The sequence below is a fragment of the Amblyomma americanum genome, chromosome 10 (assembly GCF_052857255.1).
Source record: "Amblyomma americanum isolate KBUSLIRL-KWMA chromosome 10, ASM5285725v1, whole genome shotgun sequence".
NCBI lineage: Eukaryota > Metazoa > Arthropoda > Arachnida > Ixodida > Ixodidae > Amblyomma > Amblyomma americanum.
In genome coordinates, this window is record NC_135506.1 from 105847688 (window position 1) to 105862852 (window position 15165).

Consider the following 15165-nt stretch of genomic DNA (forward strand, 5'->3'; position numbering starts at 1 on the left):
GACAAATTAGTATTGAGTTAACTAAATTTCAGATGTAAGCCTATGTTTCCCGCCACTCGAGTGACACCAGTGACGTCTACATAGGAAAGGACTCCGTGGTCAACGTTTTTGACTTTAATGTTGGTGTAGCTTTGCCTCACGCATCCGCGCACAAAGAGCCTCGTGACGTTAGTGTAGTTTCTTTATGAAAATGGTTGGTGGCAACGATATCTGCAACTAAATGCTTGGCGGTTTTCACTTACAGACGCTCTGTTTCTAGTTAAAACACTGTCTTTGCCTTTAAAATATGTACCCTCTTGATAGAGGCCACTTTCTCCTTGTCCACACCGGTTCTAGGAGATTCTTCTGAGGGAAGATTAGTGAATGACAATGACGGGCTTACCATTCCGTAGCCGATGGCAGTCGCTATTACAAACGTCACAGCCACAATGAATGGTGACTCTGTACCGACGACAGCGACCTTGGCGAGCGCTATGAGCGTGTTCTGAACGCTCTGCTTGCCGCCTAGGAAACACCGAGCATCTATGTACTCGATGTCGGCGGAGAAGCGGTTCAGGATGCGTCCCCTGGGCGATTCTTCGAAGAAGGACACGGGACTCATCAGCACGTGGCTCAGCATGTCGTTGTGCAGCGACCGCGAAACGCCCTGCGCCGAGAGCGCCAGCAGCACGCTGCCCACGATGCGGAAAGCCACTGCGAACATATGCACATGCGAGCGCACCGGCTAATTAAATTTACGTAGACTACAACCAGTGTTGGAGTCCAAACCTCAATATTTTAGAACATATGTGCATAAGTTTATAAAGTAATGAGATGGAACATGAGAGGTACTAGGCTGCATTGATTCTTACCCCGAGGTTTATTACCAATAACCGACATTGCAAAGCGCCCCTACATGTATTTGCCCCTCTATTTGATCAAAATGCGGCCACTAATTTATTCCTTGACGTTGGGGTCATCCGCACAACTCAATGGCCATTAATTTCACACGACAATAAACATTCGCAGTAGAGCACCTCTTTCTCTACTAGTAATCAACACTATTCTACAAGCGACCAGTTCAATATACGGAATGAACTAAGCACGAACAAGACAAAAATAGCATGCCGAAATAAACACGTGTTATTTTTTGTAAAGATGCTTTGTTGTCAATACTTTCGATGTCAATATTTTCGATGTCAAGCATTTCACCAACAACTTACACAACTTGTTCTACTCATTCGTGCGTAAATCACACATTATGTGCCGCATATATTTGATGAAATGCTTGGCGTATCTTGAGAGTACTAAAATAGTTGAATTGTTCAAGCTACGTTGCAGCAGCTTCTCGTGTAAGGCAGTCTAGTGTTGACAAATGACGGCACCAACCAAAAAGGAATGTGCTCGAGAGGAGTATACCGTCAGTTAAGCATAGGGCGACCAGGACCAAGGCCCACGGCGGTTGCGGCGCATAGAGATTTGCAGTGTCAGCACCTCCCGTGGCACCCGTCAAGCGTTTGATCCACAGCTGCTGCAGCGTGAAAGAGCCCGCGGACGCCAGGAACGCGAGTACCGCCACAGGTGCCGGCCAGCGCGACAAATGGAGGAGCCTGCACATTAGCTGCCATCCCGTCTAGAAAAAAACGCGCACAAGGTATTCACAAACGGTATGCAACGTATTTCTCAAAGGAGACCCACTGCTGCAACAGCAAAACTTCGTTTTCCTGCTAAGTAGAGCTCGGTAGCGTGTGCACAGCTTTACACAGGCTGCGTGATGGGAAAACACTTTTTGTTTTGTTAGATCCTAAGTCTCCAAAACCTACATTTGGAGCAACTGAGAACTAATGGAGAGCTTATAGTGCCGGGGCAAAGGCTTGTTTGTTTAATAGTCTCCGATTTTTCATGCTAGCGCCCATTGCGCATCTATCTTTAGGTGAGAGGTCTTACACAGAGCTAAGCCAGGCCATCTGTTTTACAGCGTCCATAGAATTTGGCTGGTTCACGCAGCTGTACCCACCGGTGCTTACTCCGGAGGGTGCCCGGAAGTTTTCCCGATTCACTACGATCTCCTAGTGGCGTTCGGTGTGTCAGGCGTCCACCCATAGTCATTATCCTGAAGCGCCACGAGCCATCACACACTTATTCACCCACCTCCACCCTCTCCAAGCTTGGTCCCTTGGATTGGTTCCAAATATTACACACACGTACATGTAGGCACGCAAACACAGAGCATGGCTTCTCCGCAGAACGGGGCGGACCTCCAACTGCAATCTCAGACGAGTTCATGCTAGGAAGGCCGTGGAGCAGTGAGAGTGTACAGAACGTCAGCATTAAGCAGCCGCCGCCTCAGCGTAAGGTTTCTGATCAATTATGACGCTCGAAAAATGTTTTAACTATGCCGTGGCCTACGGTGGGGCGCGCGGTTGCGTCGCACCGGGGCACTGGCAAAAATTCAGAGGGGAACTTTGTTGGCCTAAAGTGCGGTGAGGCCAAAGCGTTTAGCCCGGTGCTGCTGCTTCTGTCACTCATGCTTGGTTAAGATGATAATAATATATACAATTGTTTGGGAGGCATTCGTCAGATTCGACGCCTTTCCACAAACACTTTCCAGCGCCCTACACAAGGAGAACTACATATGCGTTGGCAGGAAGTAGCGTAGTTGTTAGCACGCTCGGCTGCGGAACGGAAGGATGATGGCTCATTTCCATCGCGCACAAAGGTTTTTTTTTTCTTATCGAGTTGCTGGATGTAACGGACGCCGGCCGGTTGAGAGAATGAGCCATTAGAGGCTTTCACATTAAAAAGTTTAAGTATGTGCGTGTGCGCGAGCAGTCCAAGCAGCAGCGAGCGCAACATGACGACGGTTTCGAAATCAGGCGGCAGAGAATTTGCCAGAAGGGAAAAAAATGCTAGTTACTCAATGCGGGTCACCGTTCGAACGAAACATGATGCCGCGGCTGTCATAAAAATGACAGCCCACGGGTTGCGAGGTGCGGAAACTCGGCGCAATAGCCGCGCACTTCAAGAAGTCGCGGAGCCCATCAGCTCCTCGCCGCGAAGAAAGCGTCTACGGTATTGGCGCCGATCGAATAAGGGTGTTCAATCTGAAGAATTTCCGAACGAGAGAAGATTCTAGAGAGACGTGGTCGGAAATGGAGACGTTAGGAGACTAAACCTCTACACCGAGTAAAGAGTCTTCACCCTAAAAATGTGAAGGCAATGCCTGTGACCAGAGAAACCATGAGGCGGAAAACTATTAATGAAAACTCAATTTTGCTTTTTGAATTAATTCTACTTGGCTTTCATCAATAGAGCGCGTAGAAGTAAAAATATTTCTTGGCCGCTTACAAAGGCATAATCTATATCTCTGACATCAGCAATACGCATATCAACCGCATCGTTAATAGGTCATAAAAGTTGAGAAATACTCACCCTTTTCGATTCTCCTATTTCATCCTGAGTTAGGCGGCCAACTTCGTTGTTTTTGTCCAGCTGCTGGAGAGCTGACCTAGAAGAGTTTAGACCTCCGCTTGGAGTGTTAGGCCCAACAACAAGGCAGCGTTCTTCGGCGTCGCGTCAGCGTCTCGTCTACCGGTGGCGTCGCTCAGAGCCCGTGGCAAAGGGGCACCAAACACAAGAGAGGATACCAAACTGTTGTCTCCAGGGGAGGTTTGGGAGAGATCGTGGATAAAGCCCCTCAATTATCCCCGGCATCTAGTTAAACGTCCTGTTCAGCAGCGATGTGAACCTACTGTGGGGGAAAGGAGGGCTGAGAAGCACCGGCACCCCGCAGGGATCGGTCATTTCGCCAAAGATTTTCAGCATGGTAATGATTGGCCTCGCGTGGAAACTCCGAAAATATCAAGACGTCCAAAACGCGATCTACACCAACAATATCACGGTCTGGGTCAACCGCGGCAGCGACAGCGAGATCGAATCGTCGCTGCAGGAAGCGATAGATGTGGAAGAACACCTAAAAATAATAGGGCTCTGATGCTCGCCGAAGTAGTCGGAGCTCCTGCTGTACCGCCCCACCACGAAGGGACGACCACCCAACGGATCCAAGCAGAAGACAGAATATGAAGAAATGAGGCTCTACACGAATGATAGCAGAACCATCCCTATCGTGAAAAGAATCAAAGTCCTAGGCACGATCATTGAATCCAATGGCGCAAACGGCGAGACGCCCAAAAAGCTCATGCACAACACTGTAGATGCAATGAGGTTACAAAGACAGCCACCAACATAAGTGGCATAAGAGAGGAAGGACTGATACCACTCGTGCACTCCTTCGTTATATGTCACATAACTTGCCTGGCTGCCTTCCGCAGTTGGTACAAGGCGGAGATGAACAAAATAGACGCGGTTATACGCAGTGCATACAAGACGGCTCTCGACTGCAAGACTCTACCAGTAGAGAGCTCGCGCTACAATGGGAATCCATACCACGCTGTATGAGCAAACAGAGGCGCAGCGCATATCGCAACTAGAAAGAATGACGACCAGAGAAGCTGGATGCCACAAGATCTAGCGGTGGCACCGGCTACCACCGGCAACACAGCGAAAAGAAAAAAAATCCCGCGGATCGTCTGGGATGGCATCCGAGTCACCCCAGCCCCGCCAAGAGTACACACGAGATATAATCAAGACAGAAGGCAAGCCGCGGACAAGGCGCTGCTGCAAGACTACAGAAAATTGAGGCAAGCGCACTTGGTGGAGGCTGCAGAATACCAAGACAACCGACGATACGCCGTTGCGGTCGTTGACACTTGCGGAACGCATGTCCGCTCAGTCAGCGTAAAGTGCAGACACGCCGGAGTGGCCAAAGAATTAGCAAGCGCACTCACAATATGTGATCACAATTGCGGGGTAGATGACTGCGGCTGGCGCACGGCCACAAAAAATTACGCCAAGGAGAGAATAGACGCTTTCAGCATGCGGGGCACTTACTAGCGTAGACGTATACCGGTTCACCGGACGCCGGCCGCACACGCGCAGTGGCCCCGCCTGACCTCTACAAAGCCACTGCGCGTGTGCAGGAGGGGTTTGTTAAACCGGCATACGTCTCCGGTAGAACACCTCTAGTATGCAAAAAACGCCTAATATCTGCGGAAGCCTGCCGAATAATCAAGAACCTCAGACGCTCACCGGACAACAAGGTAAAGTTAGTTTGGTTCCCCTAACACATGGGGACGTCTCTCTGCGCCTGACCAAACTCAACAAGGTTGCTTACTCCATCGCACGAGGCCTCGCAAACAATGCCGGAGAGAACCATGGTGAAGACGAGAGAGAGACACAGGATGGCGACATTCAATGAGTTAACAAAACCCTCTACCTTGTCCGACGGACATTCCCTCCGTTTATCAACAAACTATGCAGAGCTCAGGTAGTCGCCTGGAGGTAATTATAAACAAACATGTACGCGAACACGGTGCAATACAACAGGATCTACCCCAAAATATATAACACCAACAGGTGCAAGGTATGCAAGACAGACGTAGCCGCCCTTAAACATCTACTCTGGGAGTGTAAGGAATGTCAATCCCGAAGCCCTCTCGTCGGGGTGGTCCACTGCTCTGAGCAGTTCCAGCCTTAACGTCCAACTCTGGGCCGTCCAGCAGGCCCTCAATGCGGCGACGAGACAATATTTTGACGTCCCCACCTAGTAGGGCTAGGACCGGACGCGCCAAACTCTGCTGGATACTCAATAGAATTATTACTCACTGACTCACTGAAGAACACCGCTGTCGCAGACATTAGCACTTCCTCATATCACGCTGGTTCTGAAATTATTCTTCAGACGATTGTAATATCCCTCAAAATGATATGACACTTTAGCATCCCCAAATCCCCAAGGAAATTATCTGTGGTTTTAAATCAGGTACGCCATTTCAGAACATTAAAAATGTAAATCCTGTTTGCTTACTCGGTTCTCCTGTGAAGATGGAAGGACCGCCGATAAAGGGCTTGACGAAAGTGCCGGGGAGAGTCCTGGTCTTGAATCAGGTCTTCCAGCTTGTTATACACCCTAACACACCTTCCATTCACCAGCAGAAGCTTATCCATATGATGCAAATACTGGCTTTGGTTACAGACCAGTATTCGGGTCTGAAAGATAAATATAGAAGCACCGCGCAAACAAATAATCTGTAATTGTGTAGGTCATAAAAGCAGTTAGCTCGGAATGCCAAGTATCCATAAGCACTGCAAAGAAACCAAAAAGCAGAGCAGCTACAGAAACTTTATGTTGTTGTTTGCATATATGAATACTGCTTTCAACAGTACCTTTCTCGCGAAGGCTCCTATTCATTGCGAAATCCTGGCAACGATAATGAAAATTGAAGTGGTTTTAAAATGCCGGTTTTGTGCTCACTTACCGAAAGTCGACCACTTGTACTTAGGAACCGATGCTCAAATAATAACCGTATTACTTTCAACAGTCATTAACCAAGGTGCCTTAAAATGAATGCGAAAAATAAGTCGCTTGAATTTCTGCGACGTCCAGTCGCCCAACTTATCTCTGGCTTAACTCTTTAACCACGCAGCCGTGGTGGATCAGTGCTTATGGCACTCGGCTGCTGACCCGAAATACGTGAAAGACAGGGGTCCGAGGCGAAATTTTAGAGGCTCGTGTACTGTAATCTGTGATGTCAGTGCACGTTGAAGAACCACGGGTGTCGAGATTCCAGAGCCCTTCTCTACCTAGTCGCTTATAGCCTGACGCTTTGGAAAGTTAAGCTCCCATAAACCAAACGAAACCAAACCATTAACCGTGATCCCCGAGCTGCATTCGTCACGGAGATATAACCAATATCGCCAATGAGGAATTACATTCCTCGAGCCATATGTTGCGCTGTTGCCACTGCCAAAGGCCACTAATTTACGGCTGGCAATTCCATTGCTTACAATCTTCAACGCTAGAGGGCGGTAGTTATGTATGGAAGTTTTCAGGTACCTGTACATAAGGAATGTTAACACGAAATAGAGAAAGCGAACTAGAAAATTGTAAAGCAAATATCTGGACAGCAGTCGGGGGCAAATGACCAATTATACATTGCGAAAAAGGTTAAACAAACAGAAAGAGCTCTTTGGAAAACAGGGATGCTGACGAAATCTGCACTGAGAACATACAAGATCTTTAAGCACAAATTGCCAAAGAAAATATCTATGATTATTGTAGGGAAAGCTCTTTGTTGTTTGAGGACAGGACGGGAGTTTTGCGGACTAAGACATATAGAGTCATATACCACGAGATAGACACGCTGCGCGGTGCTTGTGGAGGCAGCATGTGTAAACAGCTGAACACTTAATGCTTTTCTGTAAAGGGCTTCACCCTGCAGTGGAAAGCAGCGAGGGTGATTTATTCAAGGCACTGGGGTTTAAGGCCAGTGAAGTAAAAGTAGATTTTAAGCGGGTAGAAGTAACCAAGCGAAGGTTATCAGATTTGTGTCTAAAATCAAGACAAGAGTAAATTTTCACAAGTGATTGCTCTAGGTGAGTTGAACCACCACCCAATTTAAATGATTCAACCTTATCCATCCATCCATCCATCCATCCATCCATCCATCCATCCATCCATCCATCCATCCATCCATCCATCCATCCATCCATCCATCCATCCATCCATCCATCCATCCATCCATCCATCCATCCATCCATCCATCCATCCATCCATCCATCCATCCAGCCAGCCATCCGTCCGTCCATCCGTCCGTCCTTCCGTCCGTCCGTCCATGCATCTATCCATCCATCCGCCCACCCACTCACCTTCCCGTCCGTCCGTCCGTCCATCCACCCACCCACCCACCCACCCACCCACCCATCCACCCACTCACCCACCCACCTTTCCGTCCGTCCGTCCGTCCGTCCGTCCGTCCGTCCGTCCGTCCATCCATCCATCCATCCATCCATCCATCCATCCATCCATCCATCCATCCGTCCGTCCCTCCGTCCCTCCGTCCCCGTGTTTTGCACCTAAACCGCGAGTTTTAAGGGTGACAACAATCATTTCGTACCGACGTTAAGCACGACGCAGCGCCGACGATGTCCCGATAAAAAGAGCTGGTTCTTGGAACAGTTCTCACAGCAGCTTTGCTTATGATCCAGAATTGACTTGCGTCAGAGACTGACTTTGTGGCTGGAGACGGTTTCAGATGACGACGACCGCGGCGACAACGACGTTGATGCGTGCTCGGTAGCGCACGTTTTTATGACGGAACCCTTTTTTTCGCTAGGGCGAAGAAACGTGTATGCTCTTTTCAGTGTGTTACATATAACCGGACGAAATGAATACAGTGCATTGCAGTACACTTAAAGCTTTTACTAGGTCATGCAGACGGGGAAAGCCGCCCTGAAAAGGGCTTTTTTTGTTTCTATGTCTTCAACTTACTTCTAACCAGAAACTAATAAAGTAGTATTTTTTAATAATCAAAATTAGATGAAATAAGTTATGGCTGGTTAAGAAAATAGCCGATTTTGCTGCACTTTCTGCAATTAATTTGCCGGTTAAAGGGCTAATAATGCAGTGGCGAAGAAAAGTAGCAAAATTAAATTTATTTTATATCGATGGCGTTAAGGTTTTGCAGTAAAGCGCTTAAACGATGCAGTGAATTTCTGGCATTTTAATACCAGGATGATCAACACTCGTCTTTTCAGAAGACTGAAGTATTTTGCACTTTTTTTTAGAAACGGGACGGTGTTAGGAAACAGGACGCCCATCTCGACGTTCAAATTAGAATGTTGCATGAAGTGGCAAGGGTGTAACGAAATCCGAATTCAACACTATGCGTTTTGTGGAATGTCGTTCTGTGGGTCTTCCGATTACCTCCGGCTCTCAGGGGTTCATTACCCTACACTATTTCAAGCACAAATATGTGCCCGTATTATATCTTAATATTAATGCAGCATTTATGGCCAGTACAGTAAGCGTGACAGTTGAGCAGCCGGTGACAATTTCACCTCCCTCTCCGCTCTGTGATTATCCGCTTAGGTAGGCTTTCGGAGGACGTAAAGCATCTAGCGAGTAAGACGCCGAGAATGTTCGCAGAATTCTGAGCACAAAGCTTTCCAGGCCTTTGCGATTACATGTGAAGCCAATGTAGAACAGAGATGTGACAGCTATGTGAGCGGAAACTACTACATACGACATAATTTATGCGATCTCTTTATTTCATGAATTCGAGTAAAGTCGAAATATAGAAATACATCAGACAGAGCTTGCGTGAAGAGAGTTGACGTGAGACCCATGCCAGTAGGTTGAGGATTTTAGCTACATTTTTATATTCAGATTACGCATTTACACTGGCTACATTTATGTTGCGCGCTGAAATCTTTAGCAATAGAAACACCATATTGTCGGCTGCACCTGACAGGCAATAACAGAGGCTTATATTAAACTCTGAACTTCCGACACCAAAAACGTTAGTTTTAAACCCAACGTTTCGAAGCCGGCTCGGCTCCTTCATCAGGGATGACTGGGAGCAGTAGCTAGCATCTTTAAGTATGCACAGAGGGGAGGAGGAGGTCAAAGAAAAAAGCTGAGTACGAAAGGCGTTGAGGAGGAGTGTGGAGTTCGCTGACCTTTCCGCGAACTCGTTGATATTGTGTCCGCAAGGAAGGCCGCTCCAATGGGGTCGGAAGTCCCCAACAAAGGAGCCCGTCCCGTCCCTGCCTCCACTTCGTGCAGCGGACGTCCTCGTTTACGCCGCGCCGTCACGGGGATGACCCGCCAGGAAAAACGCTAACCATGTACAGCTGTCGACATGTGGTTGTTAAGGGGTTGACGAGGTTTCGGGGGCGCACGAGATACGGCTGAGTATTAGCCGAGTGACCGGAAACCCACTATTCCCGTAACGACTGTGTTCGTCTCGCGCGGTGTATTCTGTAAACACTTTAGGGATCGTTTTGTCGCGTGTGCGAAAGAGATAGGAAAGTGGTAACGGCTGGGCCGTGGGTGCCGTGAGAGAGGGTGGTCGCGTTTGTGCTGTTTGTGTATTTGATTGCAACCTCTCCTTTCCCAAATGTTTGATCAGCAGTCTTTCCCCAATCTGTGATTAGTTGGCGGAAACCTTATTTTCCTTTCCCTGACCACTGATTGGTGAGGTGTGTCGTTTGTTATCTTATTGGTTGCTGTCCCCGCTAAGGGCGGAGACAGAGGGCTTAAAACCAAGCGCTCTGGGTGAGCGGGGGCTGAATTCGTCTGATCCACGATTTAGTCATGTAAATAGTTTTCTCCTTGCTTTGTTTCTTCTCGTTTTTTTACCTATGTTGTAAATAAATAGTTAACCTTCTCCTTTCCTTGAGTAATGTGAATGTTTGCGAGTAGAACACCGGGTCACCAAGAAACCCCGATTTCATCATCAAGTAGTTTCCTCTCATCGCCACCGGAAGGAAAAACTCAACTGGCGCAGTCGACAGGATCTCAACTGGCACAGTCGACACAGGATCGCAACTTCTTTCTACTCAAGGCATTGGACAGAAGGTGAGAAGAACAAGTCGGTGGACAAGCTGTTTGTCCTAAAGGAGAAAACGTGAAGCTGCGTCGCAAGACTTACGTCGAAAGCTTCAGGATCACGGGTCGAGTTCGAGAGGACGTCGGAGGCTCAAGTCAGCTAGGAGCTGAAGGAGCCGGGCAAAAACAAGCCATCGAGGGTTCGAGTCAGCGAGCTGCTGAAAAGAACCAGGCGTCCACATCGAACGGGTTCGAGTCAGCGAGCTGCTGAAAAGTAACCAGGCGACCAAGTCAAGCCAGTCAAACGAGGCAGAAGTCAGCGAGCTGCTGAGAGATCCAGAGCTCAAGTCGTCCGCATCGAGGAGCCTGTCGTCATCACGGAGGACGACGAGATCACCGGGGCAGAGCGCAACCAGTAAGGTAGGAGACCTTTCTGCTTTCTCCGAATTCACCATGTCGGTGTAGTGTTTAGTGCTAGAAACGATAGCGCGGAAAACGGAGATGGCTGCCGTACGGTATGATCAGGAGGGCAGGATGCGACGTGTTGAGCAGGAGGAGGCTGAACAGCTGAGTGAAATTGAAAATTTGAAACTCCAAATTGAACTAGAAAAGAGAAAACTTGCACAGATGCAGTTGAAATTAAGGCAAGGGACGAAAGTTGATAGCGAGGTCTTATTCGCAGCAGTTCAATGTTATAACTGCATGAAATTTGGACATTCGATGATTGACTGTCCGAACTCAAAGTAAGAACCAGATGTTCCCGCGGTGAGGGCACATGTGTGCAAACTAGTAGCTCAGGTAAAGATACTGGTCCCTGATAAGCTACATTCCCAGTCGGAGATGACTGTTAATAAGGTCAGTCAACCAGATGGGACGGATGATCTGGCATGCGGAGACTTGCATACCGAAGGTCAGAGTTCTGAAACCTGTGTGGATTTAGGGACTGAAATAAAATTAACAGGAGACCAAATTCAGTTACTTTATAGAGGTGAGTGCTCTGAAGAAACGAAACAGAAAGATGCGGTTCTCCAGGTAGCGGACGCTGATCTGTCGTGTGTGCCGATGACTACAGCTTTGAAAGTTGAAGCGGTTAGACAGCAGGGCCTAATCTTGTGTGTCGCACCAGAAGAGATAGGCATAGGAGCGTTAGTCACTCCCGTGACGAACATGCTGTCAGAGCAACCCAATATAGACCAGACCCAGGAGACACATGAGTGTATTGCTCGCGAACAAGAGCTCAGCATCGTACCCCAGCCAGTGTGCGCTAACTCTGACGCAGCATTAAGGGTCGAGGACGGGGAGAAGGCGGATCTGATAGTGAGAACGCTCTTCACTGTAGATAGTAATCCAGCTGCCAAAGATGAGTTGTCTTGCCAGTCGGTGCTGACACTGTGCGCGCTGACAGATCTAGCTGAAGGTGTAGGGCAGCTAGTAACATCGGAAACACACTCGGTACTAGAGCAGCCAGAAAGGAACCAGCCAGATGAAGAACATCAGAGCTCATATTTCGATGAGCATTTCAGAATCTCGCACGAATCTGTTCGAGACAGACTCGAGGCTTCAGTGGAGCTTCAGGCAGGTCCCGAAGCTGCAAATGTTTCTGCATCAGATTGGGAGCTAACAGGGACAGCTGCAAGGAATTTCGCAGCGGATAGGACACTGGTGGATGTAGGCAATGCCTCCATTCCTGTAGGTTTCCACATGAAGCCACCTGCCCCATCATCAGAAGTGTGCAAGCTCGGCGGCGAAGGTGATCGTAAAACGATAGTGTGTGAGGGCAGGCTCTTCTCTGAGGAGAACACCGGCCACCAACGCTGTAAACAGCAAGCACTGCCTGAAACACGATGTCATACTGCAGGCCAAATTGCCGATGACAGGCCTAACCCGACGGTAAAATTAAAAGTAAGGGTGTATGCAGACGCGATGGCAGCAGCAATCTTCTTAGCCCGCGGGGAGCCGGTGAGCTCTACTGATCCGATAGCGGCGGCAGCCTTTGCAACCGGCGCTGTGCCGGACAATTTGAAATATCGGTCCACTCTTGTTGACAAAGCTAAAAAGAAACATGAACTTCTTTTTCGAGATGTAGGCGGCTAGAAGTAATTTCTGCCAATTTGGTGCACCGATCTGACATGGTGGATTATGGAATGTGCAGACTGGTGTTCTACTCCTGTGTGCGGATTGAATTAACCACAATATGCGTGTGTGTGTGCACGGTTGTGTAATTTTTTTGTGTTCCGGCAAATTGTGACTGAACTTTTATGTCACACTGACAGCAAGTGTCCGCGTGACAATCTTGGTTGGGAGGTGTGGAGTTCGCTGACCTTTCCGCGAACTCGTTGATATTGTGTCCGCAAGGAAGGCCGCTCCAGTGGGGTCGGAAGTCCCCAACAAAGGAGCCCGTCCAGTCCCTGCCTCCCCTTCGTGCAGCGGACGTCCTCGTTTACGCCGCGCCGTCACGGGGATGACCCGCCAGGAAAAACGCTAACCATGTACAGCTGTCGACATGTGGTTGTTAAGGGGTTGACGAGGTTTCGGGGGCGCACGAGATACGGCTGAGTATTAGCCGAGTGACCGGAAACCCACTATTCCCGTAACGACTGTGTTCGTCTCGCGCGGTGTATTCTGTAACACTTTAGGGATCGTTTTGTCGCGTGTGCGAAAGAGATAGGAAAGTGGTAACGGCTGGGCCGTGGGTGCCGTGAGAGAGGGTGGTCGCGTTTGTGCTGTTTGTGTATTTGATTGCAACCTCTCCTTTCCCAAATGTTTAATCAGCAGTCTTTCACCAATCTGTGATTAGTTGGCGGAAACCTTATTTTCCTTTCCCTGACCACTGATTGGTGAGGTGTGTCGTTTGTTATCTCATTGGTTGCTGTCCCCGCTAAGGGCGGAGACAGAGGGTTTAAAACCAAGCGCTCTGGGTTGAGCGGGGGCTGAATTCGTCTGATCCACGATTTAGTCATGTAAATAGTTTTCTCCTTGCTTTGTTTCTTCTCGTTTTTTTACCTATGTTGTAAATAAATAGTTAACCTTCTCCTTTCCTTGAGTAATGTGAATGTTTGCGAGTAGAACCACCGGGTCACCAAGAAACCCCGATTTCATCATCAAGTAGTTTCCTCTCATCGCCACCGGAAGGGGAAACTCAACTAGGAGTAGGAAAGGAGGGGGGTTAAGGCTGTGAGTCACGTTGTCGCACTGTGGGCAGGCGGTCAATGGCTACTTTTCTGCTTTGAGTTGTAGAGCGAAGTCCCTGAGCATATGCGCAGCTTTCCTTTTGTGCGGTAGAGTACATTGGTTCGGTTTATGGAGGTTTAACGTCCCAAAGCGACTTTGGCTATGAGGGACGCCGTTGGGAACGGCTCCGGAATTTTCGACCACCTGGGTTTCTTTAACGCGCGCTGATATCGCACAGCACACAGGTCTACAGAATTTCGCGTCCATCGAAATTCGACCGCCGCGGCCGGGATCGAACTCGCGTCCTTCTGGTCAGAAGCGAAGCGTCATAACCGCACCGCCAACGGGGCGGCTGTGTCATTGTGCCGGGCTGTCCCTGTGTCATTGACCTCCTGTGTAGCTAAGTTGATGGAGAAGCTGGTAAATGAATGCTTATCATGGTGGCTTGAGGTCAGCAAGGCACTGCCATCATGTATGACAGGATTATTCCGCCGAGGTATTAGTGCCCAAGATAGCGTCTTAGACTTGATCAGTCACATTGATCACCAGAAAGTTTTCGGCCTTTCCACCTTAGCCATTTTTCTTGATGTTGCGAAAGCTTACGAAAGCGTGCTTCAGAGCTCAATTCTAAACAGTTTGCAAGGCATGGGCATACAGTGCCTTATGTTAAGATTCATTTACAAGTTTATAAGTGATCGCGTGGTTCATGTACGATTAGGGAGTACGTTAAGCACCGAAAGTGTTCTATCACGAGGTGTGCCTCAAGGAAGTGTTCTTTCCCCCACGCTCTTTAACGCCGTAATGGCTGGCCTACCCGATTCGTTGAAAAAAAATTGCAGGCAAGTGCGTATGTCACTTTATGCTGACGACATCTGTATTTGGATTACTGGCTACCAACACAAGCGATTAGCCCTGATAGCTCGACAGGCTCTACTTTCGGCACAAGCTTACCTTCACATTGTGGGGTTGTCTCTGTCAGTGGACAAATCCGGCTTTATTTTGTTTCGAGGTGTAGGAAGACGTCAAGCGCGGTTGAAGATAGACCTCGGTCACTCATGCATCCGTCAATTCAACAACGCGCGTTTCCTTGGCGTCATTATTGACTCCCGTCTACAGTGGCGAAAAGCTGTAGACGCGATTGTTTCATCTATATCTTCTCGTCTTAATGTGATCCGTACAATTGCACGTGAGCAGCGGGGAAACCATCCTTCTTCAATGGTCAAACTTCATGAAGCGCTGTTGGTCAGCCGGATAATGTATCAATTACCTTTAATTTCCCCCTCGGCATCACAACTTGAGCGTCTCGAAGTTGTCCACAGAAAGGGCCTAAGAAGAGCCATTGGAGTTCCCCAGGTGGCTGCGAATAAGGCAGTACTTCATGAGTCCCTATCGAAACCTCTTAGCCTTATCGCTTCTCAGAGACTATTAATGCATCTTGACCGCTTAGGAGAGACGGTAGCTGGGCGATCCCTTCTCCAGCGGCTCTGCAAAACATCTGAGTCGAAGGCTTACTTGGCACTCAATACTCTTATTTCTTTAGGCATTAATGTCTGAAGGCAAATGAA

General features: G+C 48.5%; 1 protein-coding gene across 1 annotated transcript in view; it reads right to left on the reverse strand.

The window, feature by feature from the left end:
- Positions 1-15165, reverse strand: part of LOC144108603 (multidrug resistance protein mrp-7-like) — a 103465-nt gene that overhangs the window by 38842 nt on the left and 49458 nt on the right. Inside the window, 4 exon segments of the mRNA XM_077641798.1 lie at positions 383-693; positions 1399-1612; positions 3412-3508; positions 5933-6087. Coding sequence (XP_077497924.1) covers positions 383-693; positions 1399-1612; positions 3412-3508; positions 5933-6087 — 777 coding nt within the window.